We start from the raw sequence: 20,499 nt of genomic DNA on the forward strand, positions 1-20,499 counted from the left end.
CGATGGTACCAACCATTGGTTGCAACTCCAAATATATAGAGTAAGCTTAGTAAAACAAAAGTATTGTGCACATACATCAAGCAGAAAGAAGTTTCTTCCAAATTTCCACAAAATGTATTTAATTAATAATAGTCTATCAGAAATTTCCAGTCAAATATAAACACCACTTTATCCAAAATGAAATTACATATCCATAGTGCTGGACTGAGATAGAGTAAGCTAAAACAAAAACATTGTCCACATCATAGGCAAGGAACTTTTTTTCAGTACCCCAAAATTCCAACATGAATTTTCCAAAAAGAAAAAACTATAAATTTGTCAATTTTAATAAATTTGGACAGAAAAAACAAAATAGAATTATTAATTGTTCATGCGAGATGCAATGTTGATATGATGTCACATTATTAATTTATTCCTAATTATAAATAATTTAATAGATTTAATCCTCTACTTTTACAAATTCTATTAATTTGATACGTAAACACATATAATTAAATACAAATATAATTAAATAATTATTATATATTATGAAAAGTATAAAATGTAATATTATTTACATTATTTTATATCAACACATACTCTGTATCTAATACTTACACCTGAGTCCAATAACATGATCCCAAACAATATTATTAGATTAGTGACTTGTGCTTTCAGGAATCAAAGAACGAAAAAGCAAAAACAACATATAGTGACTGAAAAACACAAATAACCACACAATGAATGATGAAAGACTCTACTAAATTTAACTTGCAAAAATAAGAACTTCAATTAAATTCTTTGCTTTTAAGAGATTAGTGTGTTGTTAAGCTAGTTATGAAGCTTGCTAAAGAATGTGATTTTGAGGAGATTAAGGTTAACAGTTCAGTAATTCTTGATGCTGAGAAAGCTAAAGTCACCATGTTGACAACAAAAAAGTTTACAGAAGCTTCAATCATCCTTAGTTTCGTGCTTATAAATTTCGTATTTAATAAGGTGCCTTAAAAATTTTGCACTGATTATATATAATAATATTATAATTTTCCTTAAAATAGATTCAAATAATATTATATATTTTACATTTTTATAATTATATAAAAATTATTTAATTATATTTATATTTATTTATATGTATTTAAGGATCAAATTGATAAAAGTTATAAATATAAAAACTAAATGTGTCATTATCCAATTAAAAAAGACTATATCTTCACTTTGGTGACCAAACATAAATTTTTCTTCACTACCCCAAATTTCCAGCTTAAATTTTCCGCAGAAAAGCTATAGATTTGTCAAACTTGATAGAGAAATTGTTCACGCGAATAATTCATATGTATTTCATAATATTTTGAAATTATATTATTTTATATCGAAATGATATCATAATATTATTGTATTTTATATTTCAGGTATTTAGCGAAATAAAATAAAATTATAATCAATTGAATGTTTCTTTTTGGGAAGTTCTAATTAATTGCTTTAAAATTTTGATATGTCGATATTTAATATATATAATATGAGAAATAAATAATTATGATTACGTTACATTTTTTATTTGAAACACATATTTACAATTTGAGAAATTTACTCTTTTCTTCCTTGTCACCTGTAAACAAGAGAAGAAAATAAGGAAAAACTAGGAGTAACGAAGGCTAGCTTACCTGTAAAGATCGAGAGCTAGAATAAGGACAAGAAGACAGACCGATTAAGAGGATAAGTGTTTAGAGTAACTCAGTCCCCTTGTCTATTGGTATGATATGACTAAATAAGTATTCAATTTTGTTAAATGTGTAATGGATAACCATAGGTGCATTTAAGGGATTCTATTAATATGAGGTAGTCAAGCTTAAATAGACTCCTTAATATCTTGAAAATATGTTCAAATTAGGATAGTGTCCTCTTTTAAGCTCGGGTGATCCTACTTAAGAAGTCAATATAGAATTAACCATGCTATGCTGACACTTCGTTTGTTTTAGTTGAATATTGATGAGTCTTTGTCCTATTTGGTTGCTTAGAAGACTTAAAATGGCATACTTGTGTAAAGATAACGATGAATCAGTCATCATCAACCTGTTTACTATATTACTTAATTTGTCAATAAAATTGAATTGTAGTTGGCTTATGATTGGATGGGTTTTGTCTTTCTTTGGGACATAAATTTCAGTCACTGTGCAATATGGGATAAGATACCTGTTGATTATATTACCTAATTTGTATGAAATTGAACTGTTGTTGGCTTATGATTGGATGGGTTTTTCTCATTGGGAGGTAAGTTTCAGTCATTGTTATAACAGGATTTTGCTTCTTAGACCTGGCACACACTTACATGTTCTTTTTGCATTTCATGAAAAAGTTAAATTATCTAATTAAATTGATAAAATGTGTAAATATAGAAAATTAAATGTGTCATTATCCAATTAAAAAAAGACTATATCTTCACTTTATTGACCAAACATAAATTTTCTTCACTACCCCAAATTTCCAGCTTAAATTTTCCACAGAAAAGCTATAAATTTGTCAAACTTAATAGAGAAATTGTTCAGGCGAATAATTTATATGTATTTCATGATATTCTGAAATTATTTTATTTTATATCGAAATAGTATCATAATATTATTTTATCTTATATTTTACGTATTCAACGAAATAAAATAAAATTATAGTCAATTGAATGGGAAAGTTCTAATTAATTGCTTTAAAATTTAAACATGTCGATATTTAATATATATTATAATAATATGAGATTACAATAAAGAGAAATAAATAATTATTTTCACGTTACAGTTTTTTGACACATGACATTTGTCATTTGAAACACATATTTACAATTTGAGAAATTTACTCTTTTCTTCTTTGCCTTTTAATTTTTAAGTCATTCCATACTTTTTTTATTTTTTTCTTAATAATTTTTTGTTAAATATATAATTTATTTTAAATAAATTATTTATTTATTTTAATACCTTACTTAATTGAATTAAATTTTAATGTTATCATATTAAAATTAATGAATATTAATTTGTTAAGTTTAAAATATAGTTTTAAAAAAGAAACATATTAAGAATATTTATTAAATTAAATTTTTATTTTCAAATATAATAAGAGTTAATTATATTAATTGATTAAATTAGAAAAAAGATAAATATAAAATTACAAATATTGAATATTAACAATTTTGACATTAAAGTAAATTAATTTTAACAATATATATAATAAATAATAGGTAAGAAACTATTAATAATATTATTTAAATTATAATATATTAATATTAATATTCATGATGAATTTTTTGTATTATTTTAATATTAAATATTTTTAAAACCTAACTAATTGCAATATAATTAATTCTAAAATAAGTAGATATTTGCCTTTGTTGATACAGATCGAGAGCTAGAATAAGGACAAGAAGACAAACCGATTAAGAGGATAAGTGTTTAGAGTAACTCTAGAGTGTCCCAGTCCATAGTTTTTCAAGGTACTTATAGGAAACGTCCCCTTGTCTACTGGTATGATATGACTAAATAAGCGTTCAATTTCGTTAAATGTGTAATGAATAACCATAGACACATTTATAGGATTCTATTAATATGAAGTAGTCAAGCCTAAATAGACTCCTTATTATCTTGAAAATATGTTCAAAGATCCTACTCAAAAAGTCAATATAGAATTAACCATGCTATGCTGACACTTTATTTGTTTTAGTTGAATATAGATGAGTCTTTGTCCTATTTGGTTGCTTAGAAGACTTAAAATGGTATACTTGTGTAAACATAATGATGAATCAGTCATCATCAACCTGTTTATTATATTACTTAATTTGTCAATAAAATTGAATTGTAGTTGGCTTATGATTGGATGGGTTTTCTCTTTCTTTGGGACATAAATTTCAGTCACTGTGCAATATGGGATAAGATACCTGTTGATTATATTACCTAATTTGTATGAAATTGAATTGTTGTTGGCTTATGATTGGATGGCTTTTTCTCTTTGGGAGGTAATTTTCAGTCATCGTTATAACAGGATCTTGCTTCTTACACCTGGCACACACTTACATGTTCTTTTTGCATCATGAAAAAGGTTAAATTTTAGTTTTGATCCTTTTAATATGCTTAAATTTATAACATATATGTAAAAGAAGTGGAAAGGACCTTCCTTGACATCACTTACATGTTCTCTTTTTCTTTTCTTTTCATAAAAAAGGTTCAAATTCAGTTTTGGTCCTTTTAATATGTTTAAACTTAAAATTTAGATCCAAAGGACCTTCCTTCTAACACGTGGCACACACTTACATGTTCTCTTTCTTTTTTATTGCATTTCATAAAAAGGCTAAGTTTCAGTTTGGTCCTTTTAATATGTTTAAATTTAAAATTTAATTCATATATTTTAATTTTTAATATAATTTGATCATTATATTTTAATATTATTAATTTATACTTTTTTGCATTTTTACATTATAATATAATGGTCAAAATTCAATTTGGACATCTATATTATGCTGAAACTTAATATTTAATATTCTATATACTTTAATTTTTATTTAATTTGATTCTCCTACTTCTATAATGTCGTTATTTAGTCTAAATAGTTAATTTTGTTAACAATTTCAATCAAAATGGTATCGTCATTTTTCTTAAGAACACTACAACAAAATATTAATTTATCATAATGAGTTTGAATGGGTACTTTAAAAAAATATATTGATTGCTATTTTCAATATTATTTTCTTGTTACAAGAGTAATAAGAGAACTTTCTTTCTTCTTCTTTTTCGTTTCTAAATGTCACACTAGTAAATTTAGTAGATGAATTTTAACACAATGCTGATTATCGCACTAAATTTTTAAATTCAAAAAATAAAAAGACAAAATCCTTAAAAAGGGGACTGAATTCCAAATGTGCGATATGTATAAAGACTTAAAACTTAGTTTAATCTTTAAATTTTTACTTCATAATTTAATAAAACAATTCATCAATCAGACGCAAAGCGTTAAAACCATCTAGTAGGAAAAAGAGAAGAACCATGTTGGGTTTGAACAATGGTGTTGTTGAGATGGACCATATAAAAACAAAGATCGCGGTTGTCAATTCATCAATAGGGCAAGATTTATTTTTAGATTTATAATGTCAACTTTGTCAATTTCGTTCTTGCCTTATTGCCCTCTTTAACACAATAGCATCTTCACTATTGAAATACAATAAAGCAAAACCATACAATACATCATCAGAGCATACTTCCAATAAATTATACAAGCTCGAAATGTCATTTATTCTTGCAAAAAAGGGAAAGCATGAATAAGTATCGAGTACTATGATGACATAAAGCCAATTCACTTTACCTCCTTCATGGCTACCTCCAATAATTGTAACATCAACCATAATATCCTTTGTGGTGCATCTTTTAGTGAGAGGAGGTCCATGTAAGAAAAGTTTTTAAAGCTTTGAAGTTGAGTGCTTGTCGAGATTTGTCCTGTTGTAGATCAAGTTGAAGAGATTTTAGAAATTTAAATTAGAGAAATTTGGACGGATTTCATCGTTGATTAATCGACAGATCAAGAGATTCCATTAACTTCATGTTGCCAATGTTGTTTGGTATATTTCTTATTAGGAGATTCTTTGACAAATTTAATGATAGTAGCCCAACTAGAGTTTCAATTTCTTTGGAGATCTCTCTTGTGACATTATTAGCTGAAATGTCTATGCTGGTAGCAAGTCTTGGTGTGGTACTCTATTCATCTTCTCATCCTTTCAACACCAATAGTGCACTCAAATGTATTTATGTCCCATTTTGATAATTCAAATATAGAAATAATTTCGTTTTAACAAGACACGAACCGAGCAACAACTTTCACAAAAAAAAAAATTTTAAATTAGTACCTAACTGAAAGTACATAAATTTTAATTCATAAAATATTATATATTACAATAGTTAGAGATTGTATATGTATTTTCTATTGATATTAGGATTTAAATTTTATGCTATGCTTTTATTTATATTTATATTTTAACTTTATATTTTATATTAGTATAATATAGTAAAAATTATTTTAATCATATTTCAACAAAATTATCAAATTAGATTATCATATCATAATTTAATAATCGCATGAGAGGTCAAAAGTAGTGCATATAAAAGAACAAAGAAAAGAAAACCTAACCAACATCACTAAATATAAACACGTCCTTACATTTTCATAATTTCCTATTGTTTTAATCACTACAATATATGTATAAAGGTTTATATTATGCTTTAGTTAAATTACACCCAAATTCACTTTAAAATATGGTTTTCATATTTTGATCATTTTAAATTTTTTAATTTAATCACTCTAATTAAGATAATTATTTGAATTAATCACGACATTAAAATTCTATCAATTTAATAAAAATTGTTAATCGACATATTAATCAATTGAAAGATTCATAGGTCAATTTTTTTTGACAAAGCTTACATACCTCTGTATGATTAATCAAAACATTTTTTTCCTTTTATCTTCTCTCCATAACTCAAAATGGAGAAATCAAAATAGGGCATCTCAAAGCTACCTATGTTTCACCATTCTTTCAACAATAAATCTATGATAACGGTTAGAATTAAGTGACCCGAATCCTTATTAAAATAAAGTACAGTGGTAAAATAAAATAAAAGTAAAATCCATATAGAACTATACTTTTATTTTATTTTAGAATAAGATTTTTCAACTTTATTACACTTCATCTATTGATATTGATTAGAATTAGGTGTTTAAATCTTTCTACACTCTTTTTATTAGAATATGGTTTTACAAGCCTATAAATAGACACCTCTTCTTGTAATTATTCGAATTCGACATAGCGAATTATCTTCTCCCCTGCCTGTTGTTTTTTCTCAAAAAGGATTCCACGTAAAATCTGTTTGTTCTTTATTTTTATTTTTACTCTTTTCTTTATGATGCATTGTCATTATCAACGTTATATTTATCACAGCAACTATCAAGAATAACCCACCATACATCCACAAATAATTAAGGAGGAATGAACATATATAAAAACCCCAATCAAAATCTACACGAATCTGACGGTCATCAAGGATTGTCCCACTAATGTAATTAACAACATCCTCTGCATCTTCCCTAGAATGATTCCTGATGGAAAATAAAAAACCCAATAACCAATTAAGAGCTTTAAAATAAATATTAACATGATTTAAAGGAGGAAAACAAGAGAGAGAGAGTTACAAGACAAAGCAAAAGCCACAAGGTGTTTTAGAGGTCTTGTTAAGGCCCATGTTTATTTTCTTGATTTCACCGGATGTAGAGAAAAGCTCATAAACTTGTTCTTTAGTAGTGTAAAAAGACACGTTTCCGATGTAGACAGTTGTCGAAGTGAGGAGTGCTTGCTCGAATCCCTCTTGCGAACCATTAAACCTTCCGTCTCGGTACGCTAAAAGCTTAGCTGAGTCCTATGATTTAACAAACCCCCCAAAAAAGAGAGAAAAATTATCATTTAACTGATGTACATTGAAAGCAATTAGGAAGCAATAAGAAAAGAAAATATCTTGAACAGAGAATCCATTACCTTCTTCAAAAGCTCCCAAAAATTCGAATTGCCTGCATATAACGAATTATAAAGGTTGAATTTCTTGCCCTTGCCCTATCCATGCCATAGATCCATTCTTATTTATATATGTTCACTCTTCTTTAATTATTTGTGGATGTGTGGTGGGTTATCCTTGGTAGTTGCCATAGATCCATTGTTGAGAAACTGGTGAAGGGCATGTAGCTTTGAGATGCCCTGTTTTGGTTTCTCCTTTTTCAGCTTCGGAGAGAAGAGAAAGGGGAAAAAATTGTTTAGGATTAATTATAGAAAGGTCCCTCAGCTTTTGTTAAAAGTCAAAGGAAAGTATCACGTGTTATCATTCAATTGGCTAATATGCCACATCAACAATTCGTTAGTAGATCAATAGAATTTAATGGTTGTGGCTAATTCAAACAATTATCTTGATTAGAGTGATTAAATTGAGAAAAAAATTAGAGTGACCAAATAGGACAAACCTTATTTTAAAATGATCTCGTGTGTAATTTACCCTTATACTTTTATGGGCGTCCAAAATTACTAATTTTTATTTTTGAGAGAAAAGAAATTCATTAATGAAAAAATCACAAAACAGAAGCAAACACAAAGAGGAGATGGACTACTAAACTCGAGCCAACAGGCTCACCCCATACACCCAAACTTATTGTCCGCAATCCTCATTCGTATCAACATAAGACATAATTTTAAAATTCTTCAAAAAAGATGCAAAGGAACCCTTTCCGTGTGGTTTGCATGTAACAAAACCGCTCACGCAAGTGAGTAGGCTACCTTGTTGGCACACGACGGGTCCAAAACAAGGATAGATGCTAAAACTAATCTTTCAGCACCAAACAATCAAGTTGCAGCACACCTAACTCAGATGCATCAATGATACATGCTTTTTTCCCATCAAACTACATACCCATAGTAGCCCAAAACACATATAGTTTACCATAGACATTGTCCAGCTTTCGATAGTATGCATGCCTCCAAGACCTGATGAAAAACAAGGGAGCCACTACACCCCAAAATCCCATTACAAAGCCAAGAACTATGCTGACATAAAGCCAATTCACTTTACTTCCTTCACTGCTACTTCCATTATTTGCAACATCAGTTGGAATGCCTTTTGTAGTGCAGTTTTTAGTGAGAGGAGGTCCGCAAAGATGATTGCCCACGTAAGACAAGTTTGCAAAGCTTTGAAGTTGAGTACTTGTTGGGATTTGTCCTGTCAAATTGTTGTACGACACATTGAAGTGATTCAAGAAATTCAATTTGGAGAAACTTGGAGGGATTTCACCATTTAGTCGATTCATGGCCAAATCAAGAGATTCCAAAAACTTCATGTTGCCAATGTTGTCTGGTATATTTCCTGTTAGGTGATTCCCTGAGAAATTTAAAGACAATAGTCCAACGAGACTACCAATTTCTTTGGGGATCTCTCCTGTGAAACTGTTAACAGAAAGGTCCAAGTTGGTAACAAGTCCTAGTGTGTGACCATATTCATCCTCTCGCCCTTTCAACACCAATAAGGCACTCAAATAAAATGGGTAATTAATGAAATACAGCGTAGAAAGTTCATTTTTGGTTTTGTTTGTTGTGGCCATTGCACTTAAATTATTGAAGCATTTTGGAATAACTCCTGAAATGTTGTTGTGGGCAAGGTCCAAATTTTGAAGAAATTGAAGATCACAAATTTTGTGAGGAAAATGACCATCAAAATTATTTGACCGAAGGCTTAGAACCACAAGGTTTGAGAGCTTATCACCAATCCATGCTGGTACACTTCCATTGAAATGATTTTCACTAAGATCAAGCATAATCAAATTTGTAGAATTTTGCATTGTGGATGGCAATTCTCCAAACATTCTATTGTTTCGAAGGTTTAACGTTGAAGGATTTGTTTGTCCCAAAGTAAGTGGGATTTTTCCTGTTAAATTGTTATTTCCTAAATTTAAATAAGCTAAAACATCCCAATGATTCCAACAATCTGGAATTTCTCCATTGAGTAAATTTGTATCAATGTAAAGAGTTATCATCCCCGTTAATGATGGATTACAAATTAATTGATGAAGGGATCCTGAAAATGAATTATTTGACAAAAATAAAAATCTCAAACTTGAGAGTACTCTTGGCAATGGACCTGTAAAGCTGTTTGAACTCAAGTCAACAATGTCTCCCACATTCAAATACGAAATCTCTCCTGTAAGCTGATTTGAGGAAAGATTTAAATATTCAAATAGAGTGGGAAGGTTCAAAAACCAAGTGGGCATGACATCTGAAATTCCTACATGGGAGATATCCAAAGACGATAAATTCTTTTGGAATTTTAACCAGTGGGGAAACTTTGGGCCAAGGTTCCAGTGGCCCAATTCAATAATTCGACATTGAAATGGGGGAATCTAGCTTGAGTTTGGTTCAAATTTAAGCCTATTGTGTGATGCTTTCAAAGTTGTCAATCTGGTGAGATGACAGAAATGGGGTTCTAATACAACTCCCTCCAATAGATTATACCCAAAATCCAGAGTTTCCAAACTTTCCAGTTGTCCAAAACATAGAGGAAAAGTACCATTTAATTGATTTTCTGATACATCGAAGAACTTCAAAGATGATAACTCCCCTATAGACAATGGAATTTGACCATTTAATTGATTTTTTGAAACATCAAAGAATTTCAAAGACCATAACTCCCCTATGGATGATGGAATGGGACCAGAAATTTTGTTTTGAGCAAGGGACAAGTAAGATAGATTTTTAAATTGTCCAAGTTGATCAGTTAAATGGCCAGAAAGTTGGTTATCTGCCATATCCAATGACTCTAAGGAACCCGAACGACATCTAGACAAACTCTGTAGGATTTCTGATATTCCACCTTCAATTTTATTGTATGACAAATCCATCTCCTTCAATTTGCACAGATATTCCAGAGAGGTTGGTAATCTTCCTTCCAACATATCATTATGAGAAAGATCAAGATGAGTAACAGAGCTGAAGTTTCCAATGGCACTCGAGATTGTTCCTTGTAACTGGTTATCACCAAGACTAAGGAACTGAAGATGGTATAAACTGTACATGGAGTTGGGTATGGATGAATTGAGTGAGTTCGAACGAAGATCAAGAACTTTAAGAAACGAGATGTTCCCAAAGTAATCTGGAATTGGGCCTTCCAAAGAATTCTCACTAATATCAATGGACATAAGACCATGAAGACTAAATATCGACTTAGGTACTGAAGAAAAGCGGTTCAAAGAAAGATCAAGAATAACCAGTGATTTTGTAGAATTAACACTAATCGGAGATGGATCATCTTCCAAACCACAATTTGACAAGTGCAACTCTAACAAAGAAGGATGTTTGAATGTTACCTGTAGCCAATCAGTTGCTTTAGAAAGATCCGCACCACTCAAATCAAGGTACTGCAAGGAAGAAAGTCCAGAAACCCATTGAAGACTTTTAACTTTGATATCCCACCGGTACATAGTATCACCACGAAGATCAAGATACTGCAACTTTGAAAGATTCCCCAGGTTTTGAGGAATTGCTCCCTGGAATCCTGCTTGAGAGAGGTTAAGATGTGTTAAACTCCCCAGCACACCCAAAAATTTCGGGATATGTATGTTGCTAAAATTGTTATTGCTCAAGTCCAGGGAACTTAGATGCTTCAACTCCAGTAGCGAAGGATTGATATTCCCTCCTAGCATGGAATTGTAGTAAGCTTCCCATTCAACATATGGTGCGAAGAAATCAGGCTCTGAAAGAGGAGAAGTCAAGTGCAGTTGGTTGACGTGGCCTGTTGAGTTTTGGCAGATGACACCAATCCATTCACAGCAATCCCCACCTTCAACCCTGAAGATAGCCTGTTTGAAGGATCAATAAGATCAATCTTGAATTTCAAGAGAGCTTCTCTCTCACTTTCAATGCAAAGAACGTTGGAATTGGCATCACAAATGCTAAAACAGATAGCAGCAATGAGAAGAAGAAATTGGAATAAGGAAATTGGAAGAGGAGTTGTCATGGTTGCAATTGCATGCTACCAACCATTGCTCACAACTCCAAACTAATAGAGTAAGCTTAGCTAAAACACAAAAATATTGTGCACATACATCAAGCGCAATGAAGTTTCTTCCAAAACCCCAAATTTCCACAAAATGCATTTAATTTCCACAAAATTTACTATCAAGGGAAAATTTCTAATTAATTGCATTTATTTTTCAACAAAATGTAATATGAACTTCTATTACTAAAATAAAGAAATGTTATAAAACCCAGTCAAACAAAATGGATGCCGTGGTCCCTTAATCATTTCTTCATGCATAAAACAATATTAAATAAATTATAATAAAAAATCTAAAATTATAATAATTAACTAAACTATATCACATCTAATCTCTTAATGGACCTACAAAACGAGGAGGATTAGTCATTGGGTTCGCTCAAATAGATATCGCATATAAGAATTTTTTATCTATTTTTATTTTTAAATTTAAAGAATTTACATTTTTAAATTTTTAAATTTCTAAATTTTATATATTTTTGAATTTTAAATATTTTAGATTTTTTAATTTTAAAATGTGACATATAAGACAAAATAATATCGTGTATACATTCAATACTTGTGAACTATCACACGAGGTGTCATTTCAGTGCTTGGCATCCAACATTAGCTACTTAACGGCTCCAATTTTGTAAAGGGTAAACTACACCCAAGATCACTAAACTATTAGTATGTTTATGTTTTGATCACGCAATTTTAAAATATTTCAAAATAATCACTAAACTATTTAAAAGTTTTCATTTAAAGCCAAAAAAAAAATCAATTCACCATTCAAATATAACCCTTAGTTTCTATTAAAATGAATGAAATTACATATCCATACTATTATAGTAGCAATTAGAGCTAATCCTGGGTCGGGTCTCAATAAAATTTTAGGTTCGTTTTTTGGCTCGTTTTTTGGCCCGAGCTCGACTCAGCCCAAAAAATGGGCCTAAAATTTGTTCAATCACGTCCCGAATTATAGAAGCCAAGATCAAGCCCGGCCTGGCCCATATTAATTTTTTTAGATGATTTATTGTATACAATAAATTTAAAAAATATATAATATATCAAATACACTTCAAAACATTAAAACAACAAACAAATTAAAAATACATTAAAAATTCTGTAACGCCCCAAATTTTGAACATATGTTTGATAAATTCTATCAATAAATAAGTCTCTGTATCTGTAGTTAAGTGTTCTGTTTATGTGTTAGAGATCCGGGTTTGAGTATTTCTTCTTAAATTTTTACGGTCTATTTTGGTTCAACCCCTATTCTTAAACTCCCGACTTAAGTTTATTTTTACGTTAATCTGTATCAATAATGAGCCTGCTAGTTCAATGGTTGATAAATGCCAAAAGTAACATGTTTTAGCCTCATTCTTAATGCATTTTTGGATGATTATTCGATTTAAAAATGTGAATTTTATGCTCCTAATCCTTTAAATTCATGTTTATATACTTAAGAGAGCATTTGGGAGCAAAATGAGCAAAACTCGAAAAATCGGAGCAAGTTTTAGGAGCCACATGGCCATGTCTCAGACCATGTGGAAATCACGAATTACACTTCAAAAAGTAAAAAATATATAATTTTTAGGCTTTTTGGGCATTCTAAAACCTATATATGACAAAGATAAGAAGATGAGAGAAAACTGTCATTAAATGGTTTTTGGTGTTGGTTTTTTTTTCCTGAAAATTGTTTAGTTTGTTGGGTCATTGGGCCTTTAATTAGACTTCAAACTTTTCATTATTGACATGACATTAATTTATATTTATGTCACATTTACAAATAATTTTAAAACTATAAAAAATATTGAATAAATTATAAACTTGACAAGGAAGTTGGACAAAGTCTATGGAGTAACTTCAAGTCCCATGATATGACCTGCCAATTAAGAGTTTTTAGGTCTTTAAAATGAAAGGAAAGGAAAATGAAAATTTTAGGAAAACATAAAATTTGATTAAGATTTTTATTTTTACATTTATATTTTGGTTAAATCAAATCAAATTTTAATGTATAATTGATTAAAATTATGCAAATTATTCAACAAGGTCATGACCGAAGTCGGTGGGGATCTAAATAAACATATCAAAGAACTACCTATATCAGCACATTTAGTCATGTGATTTGCAACACCAAGAGTTCTTGAGATATGTAGGATACGAATCTCCCATTTTCGACGCAATATTTGATGTAGCAGCCACAGTTCCAGTAAATTATTACTAGCTCCTCCAGCAGACAAAAGTAATTCAACCAACAAAGCATTATCACACTCAACTTCAACTTTCCGAAATCCTTTATCCCAAGCTAAGAATAATACTTCCAACATTGCTCTTGTTTCAACTTTAAAAACTGACTCATATTTAATTTTTTTTAAATGTTTATATTGTGAATTGTGGGAAATAATTTTATATTTGTGTCCTCAGATTACATTTAATTTTCATATATGATTATGAAGGATATTGAAGTTTTAGTTACATTCTAATACGAATTTCAATCATCCAATTGAATTTGTCACTTTCTTTCTCTACCTAACGTGGAATTTAGCAAGCTTTAAAATTCCTCAAGTAGCGTTGACGAAGTCAAGTCAACAAAGTCTATGGAGTAAGTCTCACTCCCTCGGCACGCTCTGTTTACTCGCTGATATTTTCTTCATTATATAAAGTAAGCAATCAAGAAAAACCATCACTAATATCTTTTCAATTTAATAGCTTTCATACCATTTTCATTAATAAATATTATCCTTTAGTCCGTTGATTGTGCTTCACTTAATTTTTCAATGAATATAATAGTTTTTGGCTTATGATTGATGGGGTTTTTTAAAGGTAATTTTCTGTCATTGTGCAATGCATGTGGGATCAGATATAGGAAGGAAAAGGAAAAAGAAAAAGAATGGCAATGTTGGGCATGAACAAAGGATCAAAGAAGATGGAGAGATCAAATTCATCACAAAGCTACAATCAACTCTAAAAATAAATTATTATTAAATATGTTATTGAGGTTTATTATTAAGTAAAAGAAGCGATGATTAAAGTCAGGGCGAAGTCAGAACAATTTTTTAGAGGGGACTGAATGAAATTTTAATTTTTTTATAGTCTATATCGTTATAATTTTTAAAGGATTAAATCGAATTTTTATAATTTTAGGAGAGGCCAAAGTGTAATTTTACCTTTACTAATTTAAAATTTTAAAAAAAACTTTAAGGGCTTAAATAACAATTTTATATTTTAGAGGGGGCCGGGAGCCTTCCCAGCCCCCTAGATTCACCACTGATTAAAATTCTTATCAGATATTTATTTAGTACGGATTCGAACCATATTACCCCTATCCTTTACCTTTAATATTATAATAATAATAAAAACCCTATTGCAGCGTCAAATTTTCTTCCATGTCTTAAAGAATTAGTTAATCAAATCTTACTCATATTCGTATAGATTTTGTTAATCAAACTTAATTATTGTTTTAAGTGGTTAAATATAAACACATTATAATTGTCGAAACTATAAAAATGCTAACAGGTTACGATATATTTTAATTTTTTTATGTTTATTAAATGCACCTTATTGCACTCTTTAACCCAACAACATTTTCATTATTGACATACAATTAAACACAATCACACATCATGAAAGCTCTAAGTTCAAAAAATTGAACAAGCTTGAATGCTATTTATTTTTGCAAAAGGGAAAACATGAGTACTAAATCTAAACTCGAAGTCAAGATCGATTGATTCATGTAATCCCTTCTAAAATATAGCATTTAATAGATTTGAGTTCAAAACCCTATATATTAATTAATTACATACACTAACTTTATTTATACATATTTTGTTTTGGGTAAACTACACCCATGGTCACTTTTGTTTATCTTAGGTTACGTTTTAGTCATTTACGTTATCATGTTGTAACATTTTAGCCATTGAGCCATTAATAAATGCGTTAATGGTGTAGCAGTGGTAGACGTGTACGTTAAATCATCATTTCAAACAAAATTTTAGGTTAAATTATACAATTGATCCCCATATTTTTCAGTTTTAAGTAATTTAATTTTTTTATTTTATGTTCTTTAAACTTTTCTCTTTTGTTTCTCCCTCTGTTTTCATATCTTTCCTATCTCTTTTAACATATTAGGAAGTCAAATTGGCAGTGAAAAAAGAAGTAGGAAGTCGACTATCATCATTTGCCTATAACCAAAACCCTATAACCAAAACCATGCTTCTTTCTTCACTACCAATTCGACTTCCTGGTATGTTAAAAGAAATAAATAAGGTAGGAAAACAGAGGGAGAAGCAGAAGAGAATGAAAAATAAAGAAAATAAAGAATGAAAGTTAAAAGAACATAAAAGAATTAAATTGCTCAAAACGAAAAATTATGGGGACCAATTGTATAATTAAACCTAAAGTTTTTGTTTGAATGATAATTTAACATGCCACGTCAGCTTACCATTACACCATTAACGACAATTAACGGCTCAGTGACTAAAATGTTACAACACAATAACGTAAGTGACTAAAACGTAACATTTCAAACATAAGTGACTGAAATGTAACCTAAGGTAAACAAAAGTGACCATGGGTGTAGTTTACCCTTTTGTTTTTCATCAAACTATATACCCATAATAGACCAAAACACATACAGCTGTCGACCAACATGATCCAACTTTCGATAGTATGCATGCCTCCAAGACCTGCTGAAAAACAAGGGAGCCACTACACCCCAAAATCCCATTACAAAGCCAATAACTATGCTGACATAAAGCCAATTCACTTTACTTCCTTCACTGTTAATTCCATTATTTGCTGCATCAGTTGAAATACCTTTTGAGGTGCAATTTTTAGTGAGAGGAGGTCCGCAAAGATGATTTCCCACGTAAGACAAGCTTTCAAAGCTTTGAAGCTGAGTGCTTGTTGGGATTTGTCCTATCAAGTTGTTGTAGGACACATTGAAGTGATTCAAGAAATTCAATTTGGAAAAATTTGGAGGGATTTCACCATTCAATTGATTCCTCGACAAATCAAGAGATTCCACCAACTGCATGTTGCCAATTTCGTCCGGTATATTTCCTATTAGGAGATTCCCTGATAGATTTAATGACCGTAGCGCAACGAGACTTCCAAATTCTTTTGGGATCTCTCCAATTAGTCTATTAGTTGAAAGGCAGATGCTCGTAACAAGCCCTAGTGTGGCACCGTATTCATCCTCTCGTCCTTTCAGCACCAATAATGCACTCAAAAAAAGGAAATTAGTACTGATACTCGACCACTGAAACATATAGCACTGCTGGTTGCTCTTGTTAGCCATTGCACTAAAATTACTAAAACATTTTGGAATAGCTCCTGAAATGCCGTTATGGCCAAGGTCCAAGATCCGAAGAGATTGAAGTTGACAAATTTTTTGAGGAATGTGGCCATCAAAGTTATTGGATCGAAGGCTTAGAATCTCAAGTTTCGAGAGTTTGACCCCAATCCATGCTGGTACACTTCCATTGAAATGATTGTCACTAAGATCAAGCATAATCAACCTCGTAGAATGTTGTAACGTAGATGGTATTTCTCCAGACATGCCATTGCGACGAAGGTTTAGCACTGAAAGATTTAAATGTCCCAAAGAAGGTGGGATTTTTCCGGTCAAAGTGTTGTTTTCCAAATTCAAGTAACCCAAACCTCGCCAATGATCCCAGCAATCTGGGATTTCTCCGGAGAGAAGGTTTGTTTCAAAGGCAAGAATTCTCATTGGTCCCTTTCTTAATGAATTACAAACGAATTCAAAAAGCGGGCCTGAAAATGAATTAGTTGACAAAATTAAAATTTGTAAAGTTGGGAATACTCTTGGCAATGGGCCTGTGAATTGGTTTGAACTCAAGTCAACAATTTCTGTCACGTTCAAATATGAAATCCCTCCAGTAAGTTGATTACAGGAAAGATTTACATATTCAAATTGAGTAGACGAGTTCAAAAGCCAAGTGGGCAAGATATCCGAAATTCCTGCATCCGAGATATCTAAAACAGATAAATTCTTTTGGAACTTTAACCATCGAGGAAACTTGGGGCCAAGATTCCATTGCCCCAATTTGATAATTCGACATTGAAACGGGGGAATCCAGCTTGAGTTTGGGTCAAATCTCAGCTTGTTCTGTGATGCCGCTAGAGTTGTCAATCTCGTGAGATTAGAAAAATGGGATTCTGATACAACTCCTTCCAATTGGTTACACCCCAAATCCAGATACTGCAACTTTGAAAGATTCCCCAGGTTATGAGGAATTGTGCCCCGGAATCGTGCTTGAGAGAGATTAAGATATGTTAAACTCTCCAGCAAACCGAAAAACTTCGGAATCTGTATGCCGCTAAAATTGTTATTGCTCAAGTCCAGGGAACTGAGATGCTTCAACTCCAGGAGTGAAGGATTTATTTTGCCTCCTAGCGGGGAATTGTTCTTTGATCGATGGTAAGCTTCCCATTCACCAACTGGTGCATCAAAATGGGGCACTGAAAGAGGAGCAGCCAAGTGCAGTTGGTTGATATGGCCTGTTGAGTTATGGCACACGACACCGAGCCATTTACAGCAATCCCCACCTTCAACCCAAGAAGACAACCTGTTTGAAGGGTCAACGAGATCATTCTTGAACTTCAGAAGGGCTTTTCTCTCACTTTCTATGCAAAGCACATTGGAATTGGCATCACAAAAGCTAAAACAGATAGCTAGAATGACAATAAGAAACGGGAATAAGGTAATTGTAATACTTTTCATGGTTGCGATGGTACCAGCCATTGGTTGCAACTCCAAATATATAGAGTAAGCTTAGTAAACAAAAGTATTGTGCACATACATCAAGCAGAAAGAAGTTTCTTCCAAATTTCCACAAAATGTATTTAATTAATAATAGCCTATCAGAAATTTCCAGTCAAATATAAACACCATTTTATCTAAAATGAAATTACATATCCATAGTGCTGGACTGAGATAGAGTAAGCTAAAACAAAAACATTGTCCACATCATGGGCAAGGAACTTTTTTCCGGTACCCCAAAATTCCAACATGAATTTATTGCCAGAAAGAAAAACTATGACTTTGTCAATTTTAATAAATTTGGACAAAAAAAAAACAAAATAGAATTATTAATTGTTCATGCGAGATGCAATGTTGATATGATGTCACATTATTAATTTGTTCCTAATTATAAATAATTTAATAGATTTAATCATCTACTTTTACAAATTCTATCAATTTGATCCTTAAACACATATAATAAAATACAAATATAATTAAATAATTATTCTATATTATGAAAAGTATAAATGTAATATTATTTACATTATTTTGTATCAACACATACTCTGTATCTAATACTTACACCTGAGTCCAAATAACATGATCCTAAACAATATTATTAGATTATTGACTTGTGCTTTCAGGAATCAAAGAACGAAAAAGAAAAAAGCAAAAACAACATACAGTGACCGAAGAACACAAATAACCACACAATGAATGACGACAGACTCTACTAAATTTAACTTGCAAAAATAAGAACTTTAATTAAATTCTTTGCTTTTAAGAGATTAGTGTGTCGTAAACTAGTTATGAAGCTTGCTAAGGAATGTAATTTTGAGGAGGTTAAGGTTAACAGTTCAGTAAGTCTAGATGCTGAGAAAGCTAAAGTCACCATGTTAACAAAAAAGTTTGCAGAAGCTTCAATCATTCTTAGTTTCGTGCCTATAAATTTCGTATTTAATAAGGTGCCTTAAAAATTTTGCATTGATTATATATAATAATATTATAATTTTCCTTAAAATATATACAAATAATATTATATATTTTATTTTTCCATAATTATATAAAATTATTTAATTATATTTATATGTATTTAAGGATCAAATTGATAAAATATGTAAATATAAAAACTAAATATATCATTATCCAATTAAAAAGACTATATCTTCACTTTGTTGACCAAACATAAATTTTTCTTCACTACCCCAAATTTCCAGCTTAAATTTTCCGCAGAAAAGCTATAGATTTGTCAAACTTAATAGAGAAATTGTTCACGCGAATAATTCATATGTATTTCATGATATTTTAAAATTATTTTATTTTATATCGAAATGATATCATAATATTATTTTATTTTATATTTCACATATTTAACGAAATAAAATAAAATTATAATCAATTGAATGTTTCTTTTGGGAAATTCTAATTAATTGCTTTAAAATTTTGACATGTCGATATTTATTATATATACTATAGTAATATGAGATTATAATAAAAGAAATAAATAATTATGCTCACGTTACATTTTTATTTGAAAGACATATTTACAATTTGAGAAATTTACTCTTTTATTCCTTGTCTTTTAATTTTTAAGTCAGTCCATACATTTTAAAAAAATTTTCTTTATAATTTTTATTTGTTCAATATATAATTGATTTTAAATAAATTATTTATTTATTTTAATATACCTTACTTATTGAATTAAATTTAATTTTATCATATTAAAATTAATGAATATTAATTTGTTAATTTTAAAATATCATTTTAAAAAAGAAACATATTAAGAATATTTATCAAATTAAATTTTTATTTTCAAATATAATAAGAGTTAATCACATTAATTGATTAAATTAGAAAAAAGAGATAAATATAAAATTACAAATATTGAATAGGACATTAAAGTAAATTAATTTTTAAGAATATATATAATAAATAATAGGTAAGAAATTATTAATAATATTATTTAAATTATAATATATTAATATTAATATTTAAACTATGATGATTTTTGTATTAATTTAATATTACATATTTTTAAAATTTAAATAAATTATAATATAACTAATTCTAAAATAAGTAGATATTTGCCTTTGTTGATAAAGAGTACAACAAGAGAAGAAAATAAGGCAAAACTAGGAGCAATGAAGGCTAGTTCACCTGTAAAGATCG

At 30.0% G+C, this 20,499-nt stretch overlaps 1 protein-coding gene across 1 annotated transcript in view; it reads right to left on the bottom strand.

The window, feature by feature from the left end:
* Positions 1-8,068: 8,068 nt before the first annotated feature.
* The window catches only part of LOC105761416 (receptor-like protein EIX2), a 40,718-nt gene continuing 28,287 nt past the window's right edge, over positions 8,069-20,499 (bottom strand). Inside the window, exon 2 of the mRNA XM_052623852.1 lies at positions 8,069-9,668. Within this exon, the coding sequence (XP_052479812.1) occupies positions 8,440-9,668 (1,229 nt within the window). The 3' untranslated portion in view covers positions 8,069-8,439. The remainder of the gene's footprint in view (positions 9,669-20,499) is intronic.

The sequence above is a fragment of the Gossypium raimondii genome, chromosome 11 (genome assembly GCF_025698545.1).
Source record: "Gossypium raimondii isolate GPD5lz chromosome 11, ASM2569854v1, whole genome shotgun sequence".
Classification (NCBI taxonomy): domain Eukaryota; kingdom Viridiplantae; phylum Streptophyta; class Magnoliopsida; order Malvales; family Malvaceae; genus Gossypium; species Gossypium raimondii.